General features: G+C 38.8%; 1 protein-coding gene across 9 annotated transcripts in view; it reads right to left on the reverse strand.

Moving 5' to 3' along the window:
* The window catches only part of PsGEF (Protostome-specific GEF), a 516326-nt gene that overhangs the window by 31043 nt on the left and 461020 nt on the right, over positions 1–24263 (reverse strand). For 8 of the 9 annotated variants that reach the window (XM_072297125.1, XM_072297127.1, XM_072297124.1 and 5 more), the window contains one exon: positions 3943–4164. The exons of the other annotated variant lie outside the window; for it this stretch is intronic. In XM_072297125.1, the coding sequence (XP_072153226.1) occupies positions 3943–4164 (222 nt within the window). The remainder of the gene's footprint in view (positions 1–3942; positions 4165–24263) is intronic. 9 annotated transcript variants of the gene reach the window in all.

The raw sequence follows: 24263 nt of genomic DNA on the forward strand, positions 1-24263 counted from the left end.
GAGAGAAGAAAAATACGTATCTGATGATTTAGAAGACAAGGGAAGCTTCTGGATATCAGCAAGTACGTTCTCCGAACAAAAAATTCCGCACTTTTTAGTTACTATGATTACCTATGCCGCTTTTAGGCGGCCCCTTATATTATTCAGAGACAAGAGACCGTCCACTGGCCTTCCAGGGACAGGTGGAAGCTTTTACTTTCGGGGTTTCAACAATTCCTAATGGACAGTTATTAGGGAGCAACGGTCATCACCCTTATTTCGGCTGTTGACCTACCTACATGGTCGATGATGAGCTTCGGGTGACGTCATGAGCCAAACAAGTTTCCCAAACGTTGGCCATTTTTGGCTTGTTTGCAAAACGAAACTGCCAACACGTTGTTGAACATCAACCATGTAGGTAAGTCAACAGTAGAATGCTGAAGTCCCGAAAGTAAAAGCTTCCACAATGGCCAAGATACTAGTGGAGGATCTCTTGTCTCTGATATTATCACTATAAAACATTTTAGAAGGGGAGACAATCTGAACCCCCGATTGAAACAAGATGGCAGCTGTTAAGTTTGCCGATACATGTTTTTTTTTTTTGAAAGCGCTTTTCTTCGGTTGCTACTCATTCTGTTTTAATGTATTCTTTTTTAAAAGAAGGTATAAAAGTACTTTAGGAAGACGGCCACAGCACCGTTTAAAAGCCTCTTGCAGAGAAGAAACGGGAAACTATTGAAATTTTGATCGTATTGATTTTCTAGATAAAGCGTTGTTGCACAAGGAAAGGTTGTTGGGTGGATTTCTGTAGATTTTCATTTTGGGAATTTTTTTTCCTTCAAAGAAAATTTTACAGTAGGTAATCCAGAAAGCATTTTTTAGAAGTAGTATACTATGTAGAATCATATTTAAGTGGGGGGGGGGGGTCAACTTCTGTAGGGTCATTTTTTTTTTTTTTTTGCTTGTACGTGGACGAAAAAAGTCTACTTTGTCAACTCCAGCCAGTCAGATTTCACACCTCTTATTTCGACGGTATGAAAGTCGGCAATCACATAACTCGGTTTGCGACGTCGCAGACTTCCTGTCATACTTTATTTTTTAAACGGAAAACTACTCAATGGTAATTATTTAAAACTGCCGTGATTTTTCTTCTATGTGAGAGGAAAATTCTGCAAAAACTTCAAGGAATCATGTCCATTTGTTCTCCTTTAAAAAAATAACATAGTTGCGGAGATTTTCAGACACCGCAAACGAGTTATGTGATTGCCGACTTGCACCGTCGATTTAGTACTTGCAAGGCTTATTTCCTTCAACCTAAGGTTTTTTATTGCTCCCCCAAGTAAGAGAAGTCAAGTGAATAAAAAAACGGATAAGGATAATACTTTAAAATTACTTACAAATGGTCATTTTTGGAATTTCAGTACGGTAAAGGCTTCATTTTCTGAAAAACTTACTTTTATTTTAATCCTCCTAAGAAAAAAAAACCAATCGAAGATACTGAAAATGCATTAAAACTCTCAATGATACCCTAAATTTAACTAATCTTCTTATAAAACCGATTTGATTGTTTAAAAATAGTCTTTACAGTCGTTTTTCCACCAATGGCCGGAGTTGACAGGTTAGTACGGAGTTAACATAGATGAGATTACAAAACGAAGTTATTTGAAGAAATAACGAATATTCAACTAACCCTAGTCTGCCTGAGCCTCTGAACCAACGAGAAAGCCTGAGCGGGGTCAATTTGACCCCAGCTGAAAATCAATTAGTTAGCTATGTTTTTTTCATGTTTTTAGTTAATATCAGTGCACTAACCTTACAGAACTTAATCATAAAGCATATCGTAAGTTTTAAAAAACACGGCGCAGGGTATGCAACCATTTTATCATACACATGTTGCCATGTTGTTCTCAGCATGAGAAAAAAAAATCATAGGGCTACTAAATACTGAAAACGAAAAAAATCTGAACAATTTTGCTTGTTTTATAAGTTTCTGAAAAAATTAAAAAGAGAAAAATGAATACACCTTCAAAGTAAGCTTTTGTGATGCTAAATGGTAAAATATATGTTATAAGGATATCTGACCCCGCTCAGGCTTCCTAGGGGTACTCGTGAATTTTTTGATCTCTCATGCACATTTTTTCTTTCCCCTTCAAAATCGTGTTCCTAGATGTTTTTGTAGAGCTAATTGTGAAGGACAAAAAATTTCGTGCATACCACGAGAAATGGCAAAGAGTTGAAACTCCCGTGGGGTCAATCTGACCCCACTCAGGCAGACTAGGGCTAAAGGCTGAAATAAAATGAACTGGAACAAACAATTGAACAAAAATATTACATGAATGTCAAAAAAGTTCAGTTTTACAACGTTAAACGTGAAACGTCATTGGGCCGGAATTGACTAAGTCGGAGTTGACATAGATCAAATTACAAAACAAAGTTATTTGAAAAACAAAGTTATTTGAAAAACAAAGTTATTTGAAAAATAACGAATATTTAACTAAAGACTGAAATCAAATGAACTGGAATAAACAATTGAACAAAAATATTACACGAATGTCAAATAAAGTGCAGCTTTACAACGTTAAACGTCATTGGGCCGGAGTTGACGCTGCCGGAGTTGACGCGGCCGGAGTTGACATTTGAGTGTTTTTCGCAGGAAAGAAAGTGTCCACGATGCAGAATACAAACAAAACCAATTGTTTTGAGGTTCTGTCGTGCGGGTACATTATATACTGGATTAAATCTTCGGCGCCATTTCCGCAACATGAAACTTTAATATAAATGGAGTTGACAGTTTCAAATTACCGTTTTTAGAAATCTAAATATTTAATATAGAAAAAATTTACTTATGTTTATCAAAGAGGTGTCTCCGACAGCTACGAGCTCAAATACTTGAAAACAATCAATCACAATGGCTACCTCTGCGCGCGCACGAAGAGATATTCGCTCCGGAATGCGCGAAAATAGCTCCGCCGGAGTTGATACCAAAGATGGTGACACGACTTTCTATGTATGGTGCACGTTCCCCTGACTTTTAAATTGTTTTCGAACAATTTTTCAGTAGACCCAATCTATTCAATAATTTAAATAAAGCATCAAAATTGTGCAGGACTCCGCCAAAAAGTCAGCAGAACAGTTCTTGTGTTCGTATGTAGCCTGGTGACATTAGCCGGAGTTGACATTTATACAATTAAAAAAATTCCCGAAAGTATGCTTCGGCATTAAAAGTAGATTTAACACTTTTTTGAGATTGCCCAGACCTACCAAAGTGTAAAAAAAAGTAAGTTAGACATATTCCGTAGATTACCGGCTCGAAATTGTCCGGCGACAGCAAAATGAAAATCTACAGAAATCCACCCTGTTGCACTCGCTTCGTTTGCGCATTTATAAAATGAGCCTTCAATTGATGCAATTTTGAGACGCCCAGGTAGGGCGCTACTATCATATGCTGAATGCGCTCGCTTTGCTTGCAATTTTACAAATGCGACCCTCAACGTGTCGCAATTTTCACCACTACGAAGTTCCAACGTCGCGGCAATGAACGGTCGGAGGTTGAATAAAATTTAATGATCAAATCCATTGATTCTATCGTTGCAGCATCCGCGGAGTGTTCCCGACTCATTTGCTTGAAATCCGAACTTGCCGCTGAAACTAATGTGCTGTAGCTCTTAGTCAGGCGGCCGCGAAATTTCGCCTTTTCTGTGACCGACTTTCTAAAGATTGGCCAAAGGGAGCTGAATGTATGGTCTACATACACGAGAGTCACTTGACTTCTTATCAGTTTTTTCGCCGTTGAGCTCGCCGTTTTCTCAACATTTTCTTATTTTTTTCCTTTCTTAAATTTTATTTTTGATAGAGATCTGCCACTAAAAATTTCACAGCTTTGGCATACATTGGAAAAACGACTGCCCAGTTGATCAACGAAGCACACGCTCTGCGTCTAAGAGAGACAAGAGAAAAAAGAACCTGCGGCGCGGGACAACTTTGCGTGCAAGCACTGGTATCAGGTGAAGAACTGTTGGTGGAAGTGGAGATAACTTCTTCATCTTCTGGCAAAGGCTCTAGTCTCATCCTCGTCGCAAAAAATCTGCTGAGTGTTTCGCTTCGGACGGTGCTCAATCCTGGGCTACCGGAGGCTGGCATCGTCCTATCCGCATCCGCATATTCGTCTTTCCCACTCGATGGAGACTGTGATAATAATAAAAATAAAAAGAATACATAAATTCAGCAAAATTGGAAACTGCTATTTAATATGATCGGTTCTTAACACTTACGGAGATGCACATTTCAATTTAAAATGTTGCGAAAATTGTGCATGAAGAAATCGAAGTGGTTATTCGGCGGTACGGTACCTACCAAAGTATAAAACGCCATTCGGAGGCACGGTACCGCCGTGTATAACGTCATTCGGCGGTACGGTACCATCAAATAAAACGTATTTTTGCGGTACGGTACCATCAAATAAAACGTTATTCGACGGTATCGTGTCCTTTCTTGATAATTGTCAAAGTACCGCCAAAGGTGCCTTTATACCAGATGAATTTTTAACCGCTAACCGGAAAACTTCCTACCACTAAGGTACCTTTACTCTATGACTTTATAACTGCTAACCAGAAAACTTCCTACCGCTAAGCTGCCTCCACCGGATGGGCTGCCGCAGCGCCATCTACGGTGATTCATTGGTATTATCTGGCTGCGATCTTTGGGACTAGAGTCTCAAATCTTTGAAGAATGCAAAGAGTAGCCGCGAGATTGCGGCTGAGGGTCAGCGAGAAAATTTCGACAATTTTGCGAGAAAATTTGAAAACCTACACTGTTGAGTACAAAGACTGCGTCTCTGACTTTGCTTCTCAAACCTGCCATTTTTAATGGAATTGGTCGATTGGCAAGAAGATGCCAAGTGTACCAGCACCTGTACCTGGATGGTACACTTGTGCCTGTACTATAGCAGAAACGCACCACCCTGCTAAAAATGACCGTGTTGGTGCTATGTTGAGACCATGTTGTTACCAACAGGGTCCGAAACGCCCATGTTGGTATCATGATGATGTCAACATGGTATCAACGTAATATCAACTTGGGGTAAAAGACCAACATGATACCAACATGCTAGCAATATGGCAAGTCCCAATATGATATAAGAATGATTTTAAAAAATGTTGTTACCTACATTGCACAAATATGGTAACATGATGATATCAATTTTGACTTCCTTATCACCATGATGAAGGGTTGATGTAAAGTTTGGTATCTGTTGGTCCCATCATGGGAACATACTGATATCATTACACTGAAAAAAAGAAAGTTCGGTGATTTTTACCGAACCCTTCGGTATACGGTTGTTCATGGCACAAACCTAAGTATTGGGTTTTTTGAACCAAACGACATTACGGCGTTTGGAACACACGACCAACCGGGTTTGGTAAGATTTTACCGAACTTTTAAGGTCACGAAAACCGATCATTCGGTTAGACGCACCGAACTTTCAGTATATATTCGGAGAAAGTCGGAAACGTTCGGTTGGAGTCTTATTATTGTATGTCTTGATCCATAGCTATGTTCAAAGACGATATTCTTATTCTTGCTTTTGTGGCCTTATTAATTTTTGAAATTCGTGTTGATATTTTTTCTGTAAGTAAATTTTCCTTTAGACTTCTTTTTTAACTGTTTTACTTTCGAACTCATCTGTGCGTTGAATAAAATTTCATTTACATCTGCGGCTTAAAGTCAAGAGAATGTTGCTCAATTTAGATGGGACCAGAAAGTAATTATAAAAATTATTAAATAATATTACGAATTTTTATCATTAATATAATGAATCATGATATAATAAATAGAATACATAATATAATCTATATATTTAATATCCTAAGGCTTTTTTTGTCCTCCTTCACTTTGGACAGTTTGTCCTAATTCGGTCTCGGAAAATACTGGACCAATTTTCCTCGGATTTGTTTTAAATGAAAGCTCTTAGGCTGTAGATGCACCAGCACCCCTTGGTTTTTCGATTTTCGCGACCTATGTTGCAAAATTTACCTCGATTTGATAACGAAATATTTGCATCTTTGCCGCTGGAAGAGTCATATGGTTGGGGGACCTTCCACCCTCTGATTTTCCGTTTCCCTCTCCACGTAAACCTATCCCTACCTGCCGTTAACACGTATCACCCCTCTACTCTGGCACGGGTCCTGTGGCAGTATACCTCCCTTCCTTAGATATGCCATCTGACTCGGAACGCCAGCTACGCATTTTCTCAGTCGCATTGCTCATAATCAGTTCTCGGTTCGTGCAGGTTTCTTATTAGTGCGTCTAGGGTTTTGCTTTCTTGATTTTGACTTTAGTTATCATTTTACAAGAAAATTACTTAATTTTGAAGTGTATTGTTCAGTAGATAATTTTCCTTTTTACGGCAGCACAGGTTTAATTAATAATTAACCTTTTTACAGCAGCTCATGTGTTCTTCCGAGAGAATCGATTATTAATCTTCACCCTTTCGCACCGTTAAATTTTCAAAAGTGTTTTGATTTTTTTTCCAGGAGTGTTTTTTATTTTTCAAGGATATTTCTTTTTCTAGAAGTAAGTGGTTATCATTATTAGTTTCTTATTATTTTTTTTTGAGTTTATCATTTTACCCCCAGGAAGTCCACTAATTACTCGTAGTAGTAAAACAGGCTCGCTTCGCGAGCCAACATTCACTCGCGGAGCAAGTGACTGGGGGTTAGGGTAGCTCTTATTTTTGAAATTTTCGAAATGTTGACCTCCCATTCTTTTCAAACATGAGGTTAGTGGTAAAAATATATACTGTTTTTTGAAAAAAAATTTGAAAAAAAATTTTAGGGGTTGCGCAAGTGGCCTAAAGGGCGTAAGTCAAATTTATGGTCTTGGAGCAATATGATTTATGAGTTCATATGGAAAAAAGAAAGTTGGAGCCTTTATGGCGAAAATTTGGTTGGTTTTGCCGTACTGTGAAGCGTTCAACCAGAAATCGCTTATTACAAAGCGCGTAATTGCTAGTCCGCGCGCGCGCTCAAAAAGCTCATCGCGCGATCGCGGGGCGTCGCGTCGTCGCTGCCCCGTCGGCCACTAACGAAGACATTGCAGGCTGGCGATAAGGGTAAATTCATCAGATGCTCTGTTCTTTGATACGATTTCTATTTCGCATCTACATCGGCTGTACCCAAGTAGCAACGATCGCGATAAATAGCGATTTTATCGGTTGTTTATCGCGATTTTATCGGTGGCAATTTATCGCAATATTACCTATCGAATGAAAAATTACGATTTATGGTGATTAAATCGCTATGCACCGCAATTTTTCGTTCGATAAAATCGCGATCAATGTTCGTCGATAAAATTGAGATTAAATCGCCATGTATCGCGATTTTTGTTTCGATAATATCGCGATAAATTGCCGGGCAATAAAATCGCAATTATATTGCAACAAGATCGAGGATAATCGTTCAGATGATCCTAGCGATTTTATCGCCGAAGAAATCGCAATAAATCGCAATTTTTCCGTTGAAAAATGCTACTTGGGATAGTAGGAGCAGGAAAGTCCGTTTTTCATCGTCAGTCTGTTTACGGAGATTGTGCGGCTACTGTCCGTGCAGTTTGTGATTATGCTCGTTAATGTGATACGTTGATCGGTGTTCATATTGTCATGGGAACGGAGTTCCCCATGATATTACAATCGTTCCGTTGCTATCGCTATGGGATTCCCTATACCATTGCGACCTTGAGCGTTTCGCCCAGTCTTCGATTTTTGGTTGATTTTCCGATGTATCAAAAACCGTTGTATTTTTTAGCCAATCATGTCTCTACGTCAAGTTGTGTTGATTTCTAAAATTCGCTTTCAGCGAGTTTTTTTCCACCTTGAGATGTCGTGTCTGACTGGTAAATCTGCGCAGAACCACGAAGTTCCGATTTTGGGCAAATTCTTTTTTTTGGGAGGTTCTGATTGGTTATTTTTCGCCATCAGTTTTCTGTTCGTTGGTGCAAAAGATCGCCTACCTCGGTGCTCTTGAGAAGCCGCCATTATCCCACCTCAAATTTTACAAACAGAAATAAAGACATAATAACCATCGTACAAGGTGGAAAATTGCTCTTAAGGACTCGTTATGGACAAATAAGTCAAAATCAGACCTCGATTGATTGATTTAATTCATGGATACGCAATTATTGCCTTAGCTCAACTGCCGCGATCGCGAATGCATGCTGGGATGAACCTCGAGACACATTAAAACAGTGCGAACCATGGCTCCTACAGCAATGCGCTTAAAGCAACGTTCAAAGCGTCAAGGTCTCTTGTGATAAGTCCCGCCCATTGCCCGAGTCTTTTGTATGCTATTTTTACTCTGTATCACGTCGACCCGTTATAGCCTAGTTGACTAAAGCGCCTTATATTTTTGATAAGGTGCGGGCAATAGGCGATCGGGAGTTCGATACCCGACGATGGGTGTTACTTTTTAATGGTTGTATTGAATGTTTTAGACTACTCATCAAAAAATAATTAATACTAGATGATAAATGTACGAACATTTTCTCGTGAGTTAATATGTTAAACAAAAATACTGGAATATACCTCCTTCATATAATCAGCCACATGTTTCCCCAAATTAATGACGTTATTTTCTTTTTTCAATAAAGTTAATTTGCATCCAACGTTCGTAAGTTAAGCAAAAAGTACCTATTGATACAAATAGAAAGACATGAAAATAGTATGTCTAACATTTCAGTTGTTTTTTTTTATTTATTTTTTGTTTTTTTGTTTTTTCAATAAAACAAATTGACTGGGACTAGAATCATTGTATCTCTGAAGACAAAAGCTAAGTTTTTTGATACAGAAATACTAATATATTCATCCTTTATATAATCAGGGAGATGTTGACCCAAATATTGATGTATATTTTCTCTGTTCGCCCAAATTAATGATGGTATTTTCTTTTTTCAATAAAATTAATTTACATTCCACGTTCTTAAAGCAATATTTTCTCCAAAATTCAGCAAAAAATAACAATTTATACCTACGCAAAAAGTAAATAAATAAATAAATAAATAAATAAAGCAATGACATGAAAGTAGTATAGGTAGTACACATCTAACATTTCAGTTACATCTATTTGAATGAAAAAAATGGCAACTTAGGAAGCATATAGGTCACTTATGATGCGTATTCGGGCATATGCGTAGAGTAAAAATATCATACTTTACGCCAAAAAAACTAAACTGAAAGTTAAATGCGTTAACTTCCGAAAACCATACATAATCCAACGAAAATAAATAATTGGTAGGTATATAACAGCTTTCTTGTATGCAAAGAAAAAAAATTAAAAATGTTAAAAAAGAGATGTCGACACAAAATTACATAGCCCCTTCAATTCTGAAGATACTACAAACGAACTGTACCTTAACATTTTCATATCCCAGAAGCAAAAGTTCCCATGACGAATATTGCTATCGCTAGCGATTGCAAAAACCAACTTGTTTTATTTTCCTGCCGACCGTGGTCATGGCAAACGAGGGAATTGCAACCAGACGCGTTAGTGCTCAAAGTGATGGTGAAATTCTTTATATTAGTAAAGTGCGTGAAAATTTCGACGGAAGGCAGTTACCAAACACATTGGAAGCATTGCCAGTTTTCTCTTATCATCATAAGGTTTTGAAGAAAACCATTAAAGATAATGCGCGAGATACTGTAAAATGTATTGTACCATTGTGGACGGAAAAGTCACGGATTCCAATTATTCGTGAAGACCATATAATTGAGAAACTTGTTAAGTTGCATACAGAATACATGTTATTGAAAAAAAGCCACACGCGAAAATCGAGCACTCGAAGTATACGCGAAACAGAGTACGAAGAAGGTTTAGAAAGTTTGTTCGAAATTGCAGTGAGTGACGCCCTTGAAATAATGGATAATGAAGAAGACAAAAGGTTTTTAATCGGCCAGCGAAATCCGGAGCGCGAAGGAAGAATATCTTCCGTTAAAGATCGGAAGTTGGCTTTGGAGGAGAAAGAGGCTGCAGCGAAAAAGCTTCGTGCGGAATCCAGGAAAAATAATTAAATCGCGCGGAAAGCAGCTTACTACACGTTAAATAATAATATTAAAGGTAAGAGAACAGTATCTTCGCACATATTTTCATTGCAGTGGCGTGGCGTGCTATGCGATCCATCGAACTTTCCCCATTTGAAGCTGTTACAAATAATCGATTATTAAGGTGTTCCCTGCGAACACCCTGTTTATCGATACTTTTCCATAAGTTTAAATGGCCGATCAATATCGATACCTACATCGCAAAGCACACCACGCCACTGTTTCATTGATTAATTAAGTCAAAAAGTTTTGGATACAAATGAATATTTCCTTTATCCTAATTTACCGCAGATATTTTGATGAGCTGCGATAATTTTTTCTATCTTTTCTTTATAATAATCAATTTACAATTTTTAAATATCATAAGCATACATTTTTACACCTTTCCTCATTTCTTTCTTCACAATCTGTCGTGTTTGAATTCACTAGTTCTTCATCAGATGATGAGGCAGAACCTAAGCAATTCCAATGAGTGAGAAAAGATGTTTTGACTCCAGTTGTGACAATGACCTGCGATGCACCTGGACTATCTGCGAGAGATGCAGCAACCGCGGTGTCAGCTACGGCTTATGCTTTAGGTCATGATCCTGAACATTTGAAGGTTAATCGCAGCTCCATTAGACGTTGACGGCTAAGCAATCGTCGAGAAGCAGTGAAAAAAAATCAAATGTGATTTTAACCCTGATCCAGTCTTAACCGTCCACTGGGATGGGAAAATCGTTCCTGACTTGATTGGAAAAACGAAAGTCGACCGGATCGCAAATGTGGTGACTGGTGTCTCAACGGACAAAATATTGGAAATTCCTAAAATTAACCAAGGGACAGGCAGATTAACAGCTGAGGCAATTTTCAAAGTTCTGGTGGAATGGGATATTGACATCCAAATCAAGACTTTCTCGTTCGATACGACGTCTGTTAATACCGGTAAATATTTGTTTCATATGCATATTTTATCATCTTGTTTCCTATTTATTTTTTCGTGTATTTTTTCGCCCGTTTTCAATGTTTTCCTTTTTTTTCTTTTCTGATCGAGAGAATCAAGAGTGGCGGTAGCCACCCCCGGTCGAGGGAAATGACGTCCTACTAAAGTCCCGATAACAAACGGGTGGCCGATACACTCTTAGTCACAGCCAACTCCCTTAATCTGAAAATTGATTCGATTTAGAATGGAATTCAGAGCAAACGGCGGCACGGATTCCAACGATCTTGGTGTCTATGGACGCAGCTAAGTTAGCCGGATGGCGTTTAAGGGTTTCATTAGGATCCATTGAGTTTTCAAAAAGTTATAAGCACTTAATGAGCCAAAACAAGGAAAATTTTACGTTTTACTTTGCCGGGAAATTGGAATTTCAAGAGTCCAGGGTCCTGAGAAAGTTACTCAAACTCCGCGATAACGGTAAACCTTAGACCCATAAAAGGGGGTACCTAAAGAATCGCCATGTTACCGTGTCCACGGGTTTTTACATTTTTTTAACATTCCTAGTGTTCTAAAAGAGAAATTACGGGAAATACGACTAAACCGAATGAAACCTACCCGTCATGACCATCTTTGACAACAGATTTCTCGCTTACACGGCCGCAGATAGTAATGGAGCCTATATAAAGGGCACTTCTTGAAGATATAAGGATTTCATTTCGCCACATAAAATAGGGCTTTATCTCATGGATAATCCAGCATCTGCTCACATCGTTCAAAATTTTAGCTTTAATATTTGAATTTAGAAAAAAAAACCGGTGGTGGTTCAATGCCATTGGTTCATTCTGTTCAGGTCCGTCCGAGTTTCGGGAACGAAACGTCGTCGATTATACCAACCTCCAGCTGCTGTATTTATTTGTGAATAATGAACAGATATAATTTAAAAGTTCAATTCATTTTAGATCCTAACTAATATTACACATTTATATTATTACGCCCACTTTTATCCCGATACACTACTTCATTGGTTTCTTAAAAATCTCGAGTGATTTCTGGTCGGTCGTTACCAACCTCTTTAACTAGTTGTGAATAGATTTACCTAATTTGGATAAGAGTTTAATTCTTTGTAGATGCTAACCACTATATTTACATACTCATATTATTACGTCTCACGTGTTCTACTGGAGCCCGATATACCTTAATTTCTCTTAAAATGTTCAAGTGATATCTTTATTTTATTGAACGATATGTGACAAAATTTTAAGTGAGGTTATGTCGTCATGTTTATGTCAGTGCCTGACCGAAGCGATAGATGTAATTCCGGAAAATTACGTCAAAGAAATTACACCGAAATTGTGCCAAACTCTCCAAAGGAAGCAGCATTTACATCACAGAATGTATTCTCACTACTAAAGTCTAAAAATTACTGGAATATGAGCCTCGGTCTTTACATGCGACTGTCACTGAACTTCGACCAAAATTTATTCGCTCTATATCTTGCCATCAACCTATGTGCTTTGGAGTGATTATGCTTCTCTGAAGTGTATGTTATTTACATTAAGAACATGTTTCCTTCATGATTTATCTTGGAATCCTCCTATCTCTTCTACCGTTCTTGTTACGCGCGGCTTGCGTACCTGAGTATGTGAGGCACAATTCCATCCCTTTTCGGAACAGTTCAATCATAGGTCAACTTAATGTCACATAATCAAAGGTCTTTGACTGTGAGCATTTGCTCAAATTGGTTTCTTCTGAGTCTCTTTGATTTTGCGTCAGGAGTTGTTAGAAACTTCATTTTGCCCAACAATGTATAACAAGGTCTTTAATGAAAGGTCTTTAGGAAAACCTACCTGTTTTATTCTCATAATTTCATAAGTTGATGATACAAATACAATGAAGGCTTCATTTTCTTGCATAATTGATGTGTGAAATGGCAGGTGCGTCCATTCCTCCTCTATTTAAAAGAGTAACAGAATGTATCGCTCATCTGTTTAGAGGACTTCAGTATTAAGATACGTAGGTACGTGTTCCTGCCTAGTTCCCTTGGAATAAGTGTGATCGTGTTAATCAAGGCTAAATACAATTAGACCCCATGGTATCAATGTAATCATAAATGTCTCTCCACTCATACCAACTAGGTGCGGCATATCCTCCGATTAAGAGATGGAAATTGCCGTCTCAGTAGGTACGGGGGTGAGCCTACGAACCCAGAAATGGTGACCGTAAGTACCGCTTTGGCCTCTCACATTTGGATGACCTTTTTTCTCTAATGAACTCATGCCAATACTTAGATCTCCAGACTTCTTTACTGCATTAAGAACACATAAGATAATAAATCAAATAGGTCAAGTCAGTTGTCAATCTTTATACCAAGTGCGGGTACCAACATAATTTTTTGTTATTGGGTGGACAAAAGACACTAGCTGCAACGCAGCGATTCATAGATTCAATTGTTCCCAACCGATCCGTGATTTGGCGTCAATCCTTTGGAGAAAAAGATCACGATAGTTCCATTATTATTAATTAAAAACATCATTTAATTTGACAACAGTTCTGTGTGCGTTTCCCACTGTCTGAAGTTCAGTAAAAATAAGGACTCAATTGTGGTGGCCACATTCTTCATGATGCAGTTACTTCTCAACCAATGAACACCAGATTCGTTTCATACTTAGAGTTTCGCCTTGTAGGATCAATTTTTGATTGGCTCTTGCATTTCGGTTAAAGCGAAAGACTGAGTATGAACCATGGAACGAAGGGTACAACAAGAAACAAACGGAATGAGACAGGGAATGTAAGTAGGAAATGGTAGGAAAGCAACAAGAGCAAAATAAACAAAACCTCGAAAATAAGAAGGCAAATTTTTATCCAGACGAATTTCTACTTCAATCTTAAAATACATTCTCCTCAAGACCCTTGTTCTTTTAGTGCATTTTCACGATATTCTTAGTTTTTGCTGCTATACTGTGTGCCATCCTATAAAGCCCTATCTGAAAGTAAATAAATTCGCGGGCAGTTTTCAAACTTTACTTTGCTGCAATTGGTCCGAGTTCTCAGGATCTAGGAAGTTGCAAGAATCAGAATCAGCATTGGTGCGCCCCTCACAAACATAACCACAAAAACCCTCAAAGACATTTTTCGGGCAAAAAATCTTGTCGAGGAAATTGACGTGTCACTTCCTTTTAATCAAGTATAAGATAGGCAAAAACCTTTGATGAATTTCCAAGGTCCACTAAGACTAATAATCATCAAAAAGTTCCAAAAACTTACTCGAAAGGGAAAAAACAAGATGAAAAATAAATCCCTTGCCAAAAATAAATAAAAAACCGATTTTGAGATAAATCCCTCGAATGAACTTGAAATCACAAAATCGGTCGAGGATGTCAACTGAAATTTTTCCCCCTTTAATTATGAGCTCCGCAACAAGCTTGACTTGCTTATACCTATTCATACACGAGCCGCACGAATTCATCTCTTCTTCTCTCCTCTCCTTCCGTCCATGGACAGAGGTCCAAAATTTTTCGGATTTACTGACGCGACCGGCTGCGGCTCGGTGCGCAAACATGGGTGGATTACTAAGATTACAAATAAGTCAGAGAGAAACACGTACAACCTGTCGACTTAAGTGGGGCTCATTCCGCGAAGGGACTCAACTCCTCCACTATAACAATTCCACTAATAATTTTGCGATTCAGAAATCCCCTCACTTGTCCGGACCTAACGTGTCTGTCGAAATGTCATCCAATGGTACGGATGTATTTTATACTTAACTGATAGAGTATAAGAACAATTATTACTTACAACCTACCTACCGTCCAAAGCAAATGGTAAGCTCCCTTAAAAAAAATCCATGTTTTAGATGAATCATGTTTCGAAAAAGTCTAATATGTGGTTATGGAAAAATGGGTCGACTGGTGAAACTGCAACCGACTTGAAGCCGACATCAGGGATGATAAGAAGGCACCGATTCACTGAGAGCATCGAGCCGCAGCCGGTCGCGTCAGTAAAGCCGAAAAATTTTGGACCTCTGTCCATGGACGGAAGGAGAGGAGAGAAGAAGAGATGAATTCGTGCGACTCGTGTATGAAAAGGTACAAGCGAGTCACGCTTGTTGCGGAGCTCATAATTAAAGGGGGAAAAATTTCAGTTGACATCCTCGACCGATTTTGTGATTTCAAGTTCATGCGAGGGATTTATCTCAAAATCGGTTTTTTATTTATTTTTGGCAAGGGATTCATTTTTCATTTTATTTTTTTCCTTTCGAGTAAGTTTTTGGAACTTTTTGATTATTATTAGTCTTAGTGGACCTTGGAAATTCATCAAAGGTTTTTGCCTATCTCATACTTGATTAAAAGGAAGTGACACGTCAATTTCCTCGGCCGGATTTTTTGCCCGAATAATGTTTTTGAGGGTTTTTGTAGTTTCGAAATAACTGAAAAACCAAAAATGGTCATAGTAAATATTACAAAATATTTAAAAACAAAAAAATTCAGAAACGAAGAATGTGGTTTTTCAAAGTCATGAGCGTTGTATTAACTATTGCTCCGTGGTTGTCTAACTTCTCCTAATTTTTTGGTGTGTTTGTTGTAGGTACGTTTAATGGAGCCGCTGTATTGCTTGAGGAGCTTTTGGATCATCAAGTACTCTTCCTTGCATGCCGGCATCACATTTTTGAACTCCTTTTAGAAGCAGTATTCATGGTCCACTTGAGCCCATCAGGAGGTCCAGATATAGTTTTATTCAAGAACTTTCAACTACAATGGCCAAATATTGATGCGAAAAAGTTCAGAAATGGCTTGAAGGTAGAAGCTGTGCAAAAGGCTCTAGGAGGTGCAATTGATGAGACAATTCAGTTTGCGGAAGATCAAATTAAGGTAATTATCGTCAGAATTACCGCACTAAATCTTTTAAACGTAAATATATATTTAAAAAAAGATTTGTAAAATGTAGCAAACTGAGGCCTTTATTTGCAAGCAGGTTTTCAACAATTTCTGTTTTTTGTAGCCTGAGTAACCCTTTCGTTGCATTTATTTGTTCGAACAGGTGCACCAGCCCAGGGACGACTATCGCGAGCTCCTAATGTTGGTAATAATATTCTTAGGTGGTGCTATTACCAGCGGATACACTTTTGCCGCTCCGGGAGCTTTTAACAAAACTAGATGGTTGAGCAAAGCCATTTACTCTTTGAAAATTTGGATGCTGAGAGACCAGTTTCTTCTGACAGAAAAAGAGCAACATGGACTCCTTTCTGTTAACATTTTCACAGTAAAGGTAAGCATTAGAGAATTTGTCCCGCTACGACACGTTTCAGGGTCAGGCATTCATTTTGTGTAACAAATGAAAAATTTATCTCCCATTATCTCCTTAATTAATTTGTGGAACAAATCACACAGGGAAAATTGTGCTCGTGTGTGAGCTTTTTCTCTCTCTAATGAGATTTCAGCTTTAAGCTGAATTTTTTACGCACGTTGGCTAAAAAATTAAAACATCTCGTTTTACGAAGTCCGTTCACCGAAATTGATTGGTGCAAAATGTGAATGTCTACTTATCAATGAACAGCTGCTCGTATAAGATTTTTAAGAAAATCCGAACGTTTGATCCAAACTTAAAGCAGGTATACTTTGTTAAAATTTACTTTGCAGTTGTTGGATTCATTAGCCTCCTTCACCTGTTAAAACCACTTTCAACTTCGTAACTAAAAAAAATACCCGCGGAGAGTTGCCGAAAATCCCGGCAGGAGGAGCCGAGTCTCCTGTGCTCAAACGGAAGACCGTGGAGGCACGGTGACGGCCGCCGGGTTGACTCGGAAATTTAAATCCCGTACTCCCTCGGTCAAGCACCCCGAGAATCCCGGGGAAAGAACCTGGGTTCATTCGGCGAAAGAAGCCGAAGTGACTCGGTAGACTGCGCCGTTGCAGTCGGCAAGCGCACCCGTGTTTTCCCGGGCCCAGCTTAGGTGTTAGTATGCACCCAGAGACAAGAGACCCTCCACTAGCCTCCTAGCGACAGGTGGAAGCTTTTACTTTCGGGGTTTCAACAATTCCTTATGGACAATTATTAGGGAGCAACAGTCATCACCCTAGTTTCGGCTGTTGACTTACCTACATGGTCGATGATGAGCTTCGGCTGACGTCATGAGCCAAACAACTTTCCCAAACGTCGGCCATTTTCGGCTTGTTTGCAAAACGAAACTGCCAACACGTTGTTGAACATCAACCATGTAGGTAAGTCAACAGTAGAATGCTGAAGTCCCGAAAGTAAAAGCTTCCACCATGGCCAAGATACTAGTGGAGGGTCTCTTGTCTCTGTATGCACCGCGGAGGGGGAGGGGTGTGGGGGGCCCAATGGTCCCTCTCCCGCAACCCAGCTCCTTATCTACTCACGAAATTCTGCAGGAGGGGGAGGGGAGACATTCCTCCCCCCGGACGCATGGATTATGCGTCCCTCCCCTGCAACCCTTCACCTATCCACTCCGCTGCCCGAGTAGACCTTCCTTCCCCCTCTTGAATAGAAGCTCTCCTCCCCCTAGAGAATTGGTACCCTCCCCCTACCTGTAGATGAGTAGCTTCCCGCCCCCACAGTGAAACTTTTTTAGCCCCCCTGTCCAATCCCTCACTAGAATGGAAGCTTCTTTCGTTTTCATTCAAAACTTTATAAGCTGTACAATTAAAAGCACAAAAGGAGATAATATAGCTTTTGAAATTTGTTAACGTCCGTTCTAATTAATAGTCAATTTTATCTAACAGAACTGAGACTTGATTTTCCTTAATTTTTTTTTTATTTCTTTTTTTTTACCTATATTATACAGCTACAAGCAAAATCTTGGAAGCACTGCAATGTTTTCAAAACTTTAATAATCGATATCTCGCGAACGGTTTGAGTGTAAGTGTTGTGGTTTGCTCTAAAAAACGTTTAAAAAATATTCTTTACAAGAATATTGATGCTGTTTGCATGGTTGCGCAAGTTATCGTAGTCATAAATCGATTTTTTCGATTTTGAAGGTTCGACTTTTTTTCGTTTTTCGTCTCTTCTCTCCAGGCGATCATTGCTACGTGAATAAAAACCAGTTGAGGTAATTTTCCATAAAATTCTGCATCTATCACACTTTGTTTGACCTTGGGGAAACGATTCATTACTGAATTATAGCGATTTTTCTGCGCGTTCCCGGTTACGCGCGGGCGGCATATCGGCGGCGCTCCATCTCCCCGGGCGAGGCAGAGGTTGCTTCACTGCTAGGGCCTTATATTCATGCTATAATTATCGTCTTTCCATGGAAAGAAGTTCAACCATGTCTATGCTTTATTCATTCATGAATTGAAAGTAAGAAATCTACATCCCAAAAATCTACCGATTTGCCGTAAAATATCGCAGAAACTTGATATACCAGGTCGATGTACCCACTCGTTCAATTTACGAATCAATTTCGTGAGTGCACATATGTAAAATTCAATATGCTATAGTCATTTTAGGTGCTCACGTTTTTATATATATATATATATATATATATATATATATATATATATATATATATATATATATATCTCACTCGATACAATAACCGAGTCCCTTAGTTCCTTACCGAAAAGTTCAAAACGTTAAAACGTTGCTTTGACAGATCTCCTCACCCCTGTTATGCTTTTCAAAATTTGGTACCACTGCTCTGATAGCCAGGACAGCCGTACGTGCAATCTGTGATGAGCCTCGAGACTCATTAGACCATTTGCTAAACGTGGCTCATACAGGAAGCTACTTGCGCTCATATGGAAATCTACCTACCCCTCTCTCCTCCGCGCGCCTGACCCCAGCGTCGGCTTGTCGAAAGAGACAGTAGCTCCGGATCCCGGCGAGCGGCCGGCGGGACCCGATTACTCACGCTTCATTAACCATTTCACCGTCACGCTAGGATTCATCCAATTTTCAAAAAAAATTGTTTCGCGTGTACTTAGCAATTTTTTTCTTACTCTCCGTTAAAACACGAATTAAAAGAGGCCTCATTCATAAAATTCGGCCGAATAGAAGAGAAGTTACAGTATTCGAAATCTGAAGAAATCAACAAAACCTCGAATTCTCCAAACAAAAAATAAAATGAAGGGGGAAAAAAGGAATGTATAAATTACAATTAGATAAAATTGACCTCAGAATTTGACAAGTAATTCCATTTTATTACGGAGAAAAAATTGGGAGTAATTACAAAAAATTCACCTCGTCCAAGGGGCTTCCTTGTAAGAATTTTGACCTGAAGACAAGGGTTGAATAGCAACAGTACTCCATACAATACACAGTGTGCCTCAACGAGTTAAACATGTTTTATATATCCAAATCGAAATTTTTTTATATTTTTAACTATATTGTCTCTTGAATCGGTTAAGCCAAAAAAAAACAATCCGTCGAGATTCGGGAACGTAAAGGCGCTTTAAAAGTATTCTGGGGCTATAATAGCTAAATCACCGGTAGTAAATCCCGTTAAATTATTAAAAAGAAATTGACTCCATAGTTTAATGCCTTAGTTTCTTAAATACGATTATTTTAAGCACTCAAACATTTATACCACCAGTTTTAGCCATGAGGTGATTTCCTGAGAGCCGATAATAGGTATCACGAATTTCTCATAGAACCCTTCAAAAATGGTTTGCTTTTTGGGCAGCCGATTCGGCCATCGAACCGGGAATTAAAGGGAAGCTGATAATAACACAAACCTCTGAGAATAATCCTGAGATAGACATGGATTCTGTCCAGCATATCGATGCATAAGCATTTTCACACGTGCTTAAATAATTCCTAGCACTTTTCTTCAAGAATCTGATAAGATTTTGCTTTAGGCAGATCAAAAAACTTAAATTCGTTCGAATAGCTTTCTACGTTCACAATACACGGTCTCGTCAAGGTGCGTCGTTGACCTCGCAGTGTTGGATCGTATGAATTCTCTTGTTGTGCTACTTGCCTATTTTGAAATCTCTGTAAATGAAAACTAAAGGGGTTGATATATGCGAGTTAATGACGTGCGCCTTATCAACACATTGTGTTGGAGTTCACCGTTTGTTTGTTCTTTGAAAATACTCCAAGTTTTTTTGAAGCAAATGCTACCAATGGGTGTATCCGGATGTGAAATGATTTCTTGACGAAAGAGGTTTTTAATTGGTAAAGGCAACTGAGTTAAGCAAAAACTATTGATTTATAAATTTTTTGACTCCAACTATTTGAAATTTGGTTGAAAAAAGAAAACAAGCAGGAAAGTTCAACACGAGGTGTTGGATGAGCGCGGTATGAGCATGAATAATCCTAATTTAACCGACGATTTATGGGAGAAAAAGGAAGTTTAATCGATGAGTGACAACTTTAACTTATTAATAGAGGGAAGCTATGAAGTATATGGTGCCAAAAGGAAATCAAAAACAATTCCATGTAAATATGAGCTGCGAAGCTAAAAATATAAACATTCGTCGCATAAAATAAAATGATATCCCAAATAATAGATGTCAAGTAAAATTTTTTGACATCGAAGTAAAGTCTCTCCTGTCTTCAACATAAAACAAAGATATAGACAAAAAAATTTAAAAAATCGATGCAAGTTTATCGATTTATTTCGTAGTTCAAAGCAACTTCTGTCATCACAGCATGCGTTTTTCTTACTTACGGTCAGCCGCAAATAAAGTGAACGTTAATCTGACCCTATGAGAGAGTTTAAGCATACCTCATATGCTACTTGAGACAACAAGACCAAGTTTAACAAAAATGAATTTATCAATTTAAGAAACTAAAACTGCAATTTTGGCCTCACCCACTATCTTGGATTTGAGAATTTCGAAAATCGGACTAAAAATTCGAGTTGCTGGTCGAAATATACCTCCTGGTACCAAGTTTTATGATAATCGATGAAATGTAGGAGCCGAGATAGCATTTTAGGCCATATCCACCATCTTGGATTTGCGAAATTTGAAATAGTGACTGAAAATTCGAGTTTCTCTAAGAAAAGTAGGTACTCTCTGATACCAAGTTTTACAAAGATCGAAGTAATAGGAGCCGAGATAGCATTTCAGGCCAAATCCACCATCTTAGATTTACGAATTTTGAAAATCGGACCTAAAATTAGAGTGTCTCGTTGGAAAATACCCCCTGGTACCAAGTTTTACGAAAGTAAATGCTAAAGGAGCTAAGATAAGGGGTGCAGGAATGACGTGTCGCCGTGAAAGAGGATAGGAAAACGGAGAAGTCAACGATTAGGGTCTCGTGACGTCATAGCAATGATTGGTGGGTCGCTGGATACTTGGTAACTTGCTGGTGTATCTTGGCTTTCACTGCCTGCCGAAACGACAGCCAATCGGAAACCCTGTTACTTGGCCTCGCATTTTGCACGTGTAACCGATAAGGAAATTTCAAACAGCGATCTGCTCGAAGCAAATTGGTAGCTACGTAAATATTAGAGAGCTTTAGCAAGACATGAATGGTCATAATAGATTCCTTTTTTCTCGGCATTAATTAAATAATTGTTATCAGCACTCTAAACGGTCTCCACGTTCAATTAACACGATGAGAAAATACAACTACGTTCTCGACACGGAGAGGCTTTAAAAATAACCCAGGATGCAATGGGTGATGCATCATGTATCAGCCGGTGTTTTAGGCAACCAGACCATGAAGCACGGTATTTGCACACCGCGCTTAATTGTTTGAAACACTGGAGACTCACAATGAATGTTCACGTCAGTAACTGATAATGGTGCTACATAAGTTGTTGCGTAGGGCGACTGGCTCCCTGACTTGGCTTGCCTCTCACTCAACATGCACTTTAAGCAAAAATTGATAGGTATGTAGACGACCAAACTACAGAATTGAGGGGAAATTGGCGTAAATATCAACAACGATTAATTACCCAATCCTTTAAAATGGCACTTATGTTATTTTTATAAAAAATTATATCTTCTAACTGTTAGTGAGTTTTGTCGGACTGAAAATATGAAATTCACTATTTTTTTGCGTGACTCCCCACAAATGGTTCCGACAGCCCTTCGGTCCAGGGGGAAGGGGGGGGCTCAGGGAGGGCCTGCCTGCCCCGTAGATTTGAAAATAGTTTCATCTGCCCCCCCCCCCCCCCTCAGAAATTCTGGATGTGGGACAGAACATTGTCAAGGATGATGATTCCTCTTGAAGTAGAGTCTGAAATAAAAATACCGTGTTCATTCAATTAGTATTCTCTGAAATTGTCATCATAGAAAGCCTCAAAATGCGTCTAAAACCGGTTAAAATTTCAAGAAGTTTCCAGATAGTTTGAATGCAATATTTAGATAGTATTTTGTGCTACAATTAAGAAGAGAGAAAAAAAAAATATTCTGCAGTAATTCATGAAGAGTCTCCATCATGGAAGCCTGCTATATCCATGCCACATGCCGGTCAAGCGGGCGGCCTATCCTGTAAGGCGCGAGCCGTCTGAGGCCGCATGCAGCCAGGTGCAAGCATCCTGTTATCTCTATTCAATATAGGCTCGATTTTCATCCATGAATGGCGTGTTCGTAGTTCGTTCTCCGTTTTCCTTTTTCCAGCCTCTTTAAGGCATAGTTTTTCCACCTCGTCATTTTCCAGTCATAGCAATTGGCGACGAAGATTTTAAAACCGGAATCATGCGAACGTGCGTGCGAAATTTCGAGTAAGTTCGCCGCGTAGAAACTAACCTCACCGGCTCGAACCATGAACCAGCAACGTGCAATGGCCTTCACCGGGACTGACTTTTAATCCGATTCTAGAGTATCTCTAAGCTTCCTGACTTCTCTCTTCTCAACCTCCAGGACTTTCGAACTGTTTCAACATGGATGCAGAACAATTTCAGCAGTTTCTCGACGTGGTGAAGGTCTCCCTTCAAAATCTCTCTACTCAAACTCCTCCGCCCAGCTCTGCCATTGTAAGTCAGTCGTTTATTCTCAATTTTGAAAAGTTCGACAAACAGAAAGAGAAGTTCTCCCAGCACGTTGAAAGGTTCCAAAATTTCGCTCAACTGAAAAATATTACCAAAGACGCAGCGCTCCTCAAGCAAACCCTCCTCAATTGCATAGGTGCAGTAGGGTGGTCCTTATTTTGGACTTTTGAGAAATTCTAAGTTCGGAACCCTGCAATCGGTTCCTTTTTATGAAAAAATAACGGGGGACAAAAGGAAAAAAAAAAAAAAAAAAAAAAATTTATCCATGTCGCAATGGCGCTAAAGTTGCGGCGCACGAAAATACGATTTTCAGCAAATCGGGCTTTCACGGCATTTCGCCCTGAATTTTGGGCACGCATTATTGCATGTAGACGTATGAAAATTTGCACTAGTACACATTTTTTAGTGCTCTTTCACGTGAAATCATCAGATTTGGGCTAAAAATTATGCAAATGCATGTTTCAAACCCTCAAAGTTACGGAAAAACACGATTTTTCGGGCTTTTACGGTATTTCGCCCTGAACTTTGGGCACGTATTGTTGCATGGAGACGAATGAAAATTTGCACTAGTACACGTTTTTTAGTGCTCTTTCACGTGAAATCATCAGATTTGGGTATCAAGCATCAGTTTGATACCTCTTTCAGCCGTATCGTTGACTGACTTTAAGTTGTCTATTATTTTCAAATTTGCCTGAAAGATTTTGTTTTGCTCCCATGTTGACGGGTCATTTTGCATAAAATTCATCGACAATTTGAACCTATCAAAAAATTTACGCGTTCGGCAATCAATAAAATCTTCCAACTCTTTGGAATTAATGTCCTTTATTTTCATGAACGATACTTTTTTTACAATATCATCTGATTCGCTTTCATTTTCTAACGCTAGTACCATCTTCGTGTTGCTGTCAATTGGTACATTTCTATCAAAGAAAGCAAGAGCAACGGCCTCTGGACTTAAGTACCAAAGATGATTTTGCAGCTTTGTCACGGTGACTGTAGAAATATCTTTATCGATTTCTGAAAATTTAAAAAGTTTCTTCATGAATGCTAAATCGTGGTTGGGCGCTTTAATTGTGTTTGGAGCGGTAAACCAGGCCTCCACGTAGAGTTTTACGATAAAAATACATAACTTTCTAATGTTTGGCCTCTCTCCTTTCTGGAAAGTAAATTGGTCCGCAAACAGATAAATCTTTAGACAATAAATAGCCTTAGCCATCCATCTGGCATGATGAATAGGGCCAGGAGCATAAAAATGAACATTGCCCTCGTTAATTTTCCCGAGAAATATCAAAGTTAATTTCAAAAATTCTCTGTCATCATCTCTAGGTGCATTATCTTTTTGTAATGTTTTCTCTACAAAAACAATGATGCTT

This window comes from Bemisia tabaci, chromosome 2, assembly GCF_918797505.1.
Source record: "Bemisia tabaci chromosome 2, PGI_BMITA_v3".
NCBI classification, from domain to species: Eukaryota; Metazoa; Arthropoda; class Insecta; order Hemiptera; family Aleyrodidae; genus Bemisia; species Bemisia tabaci.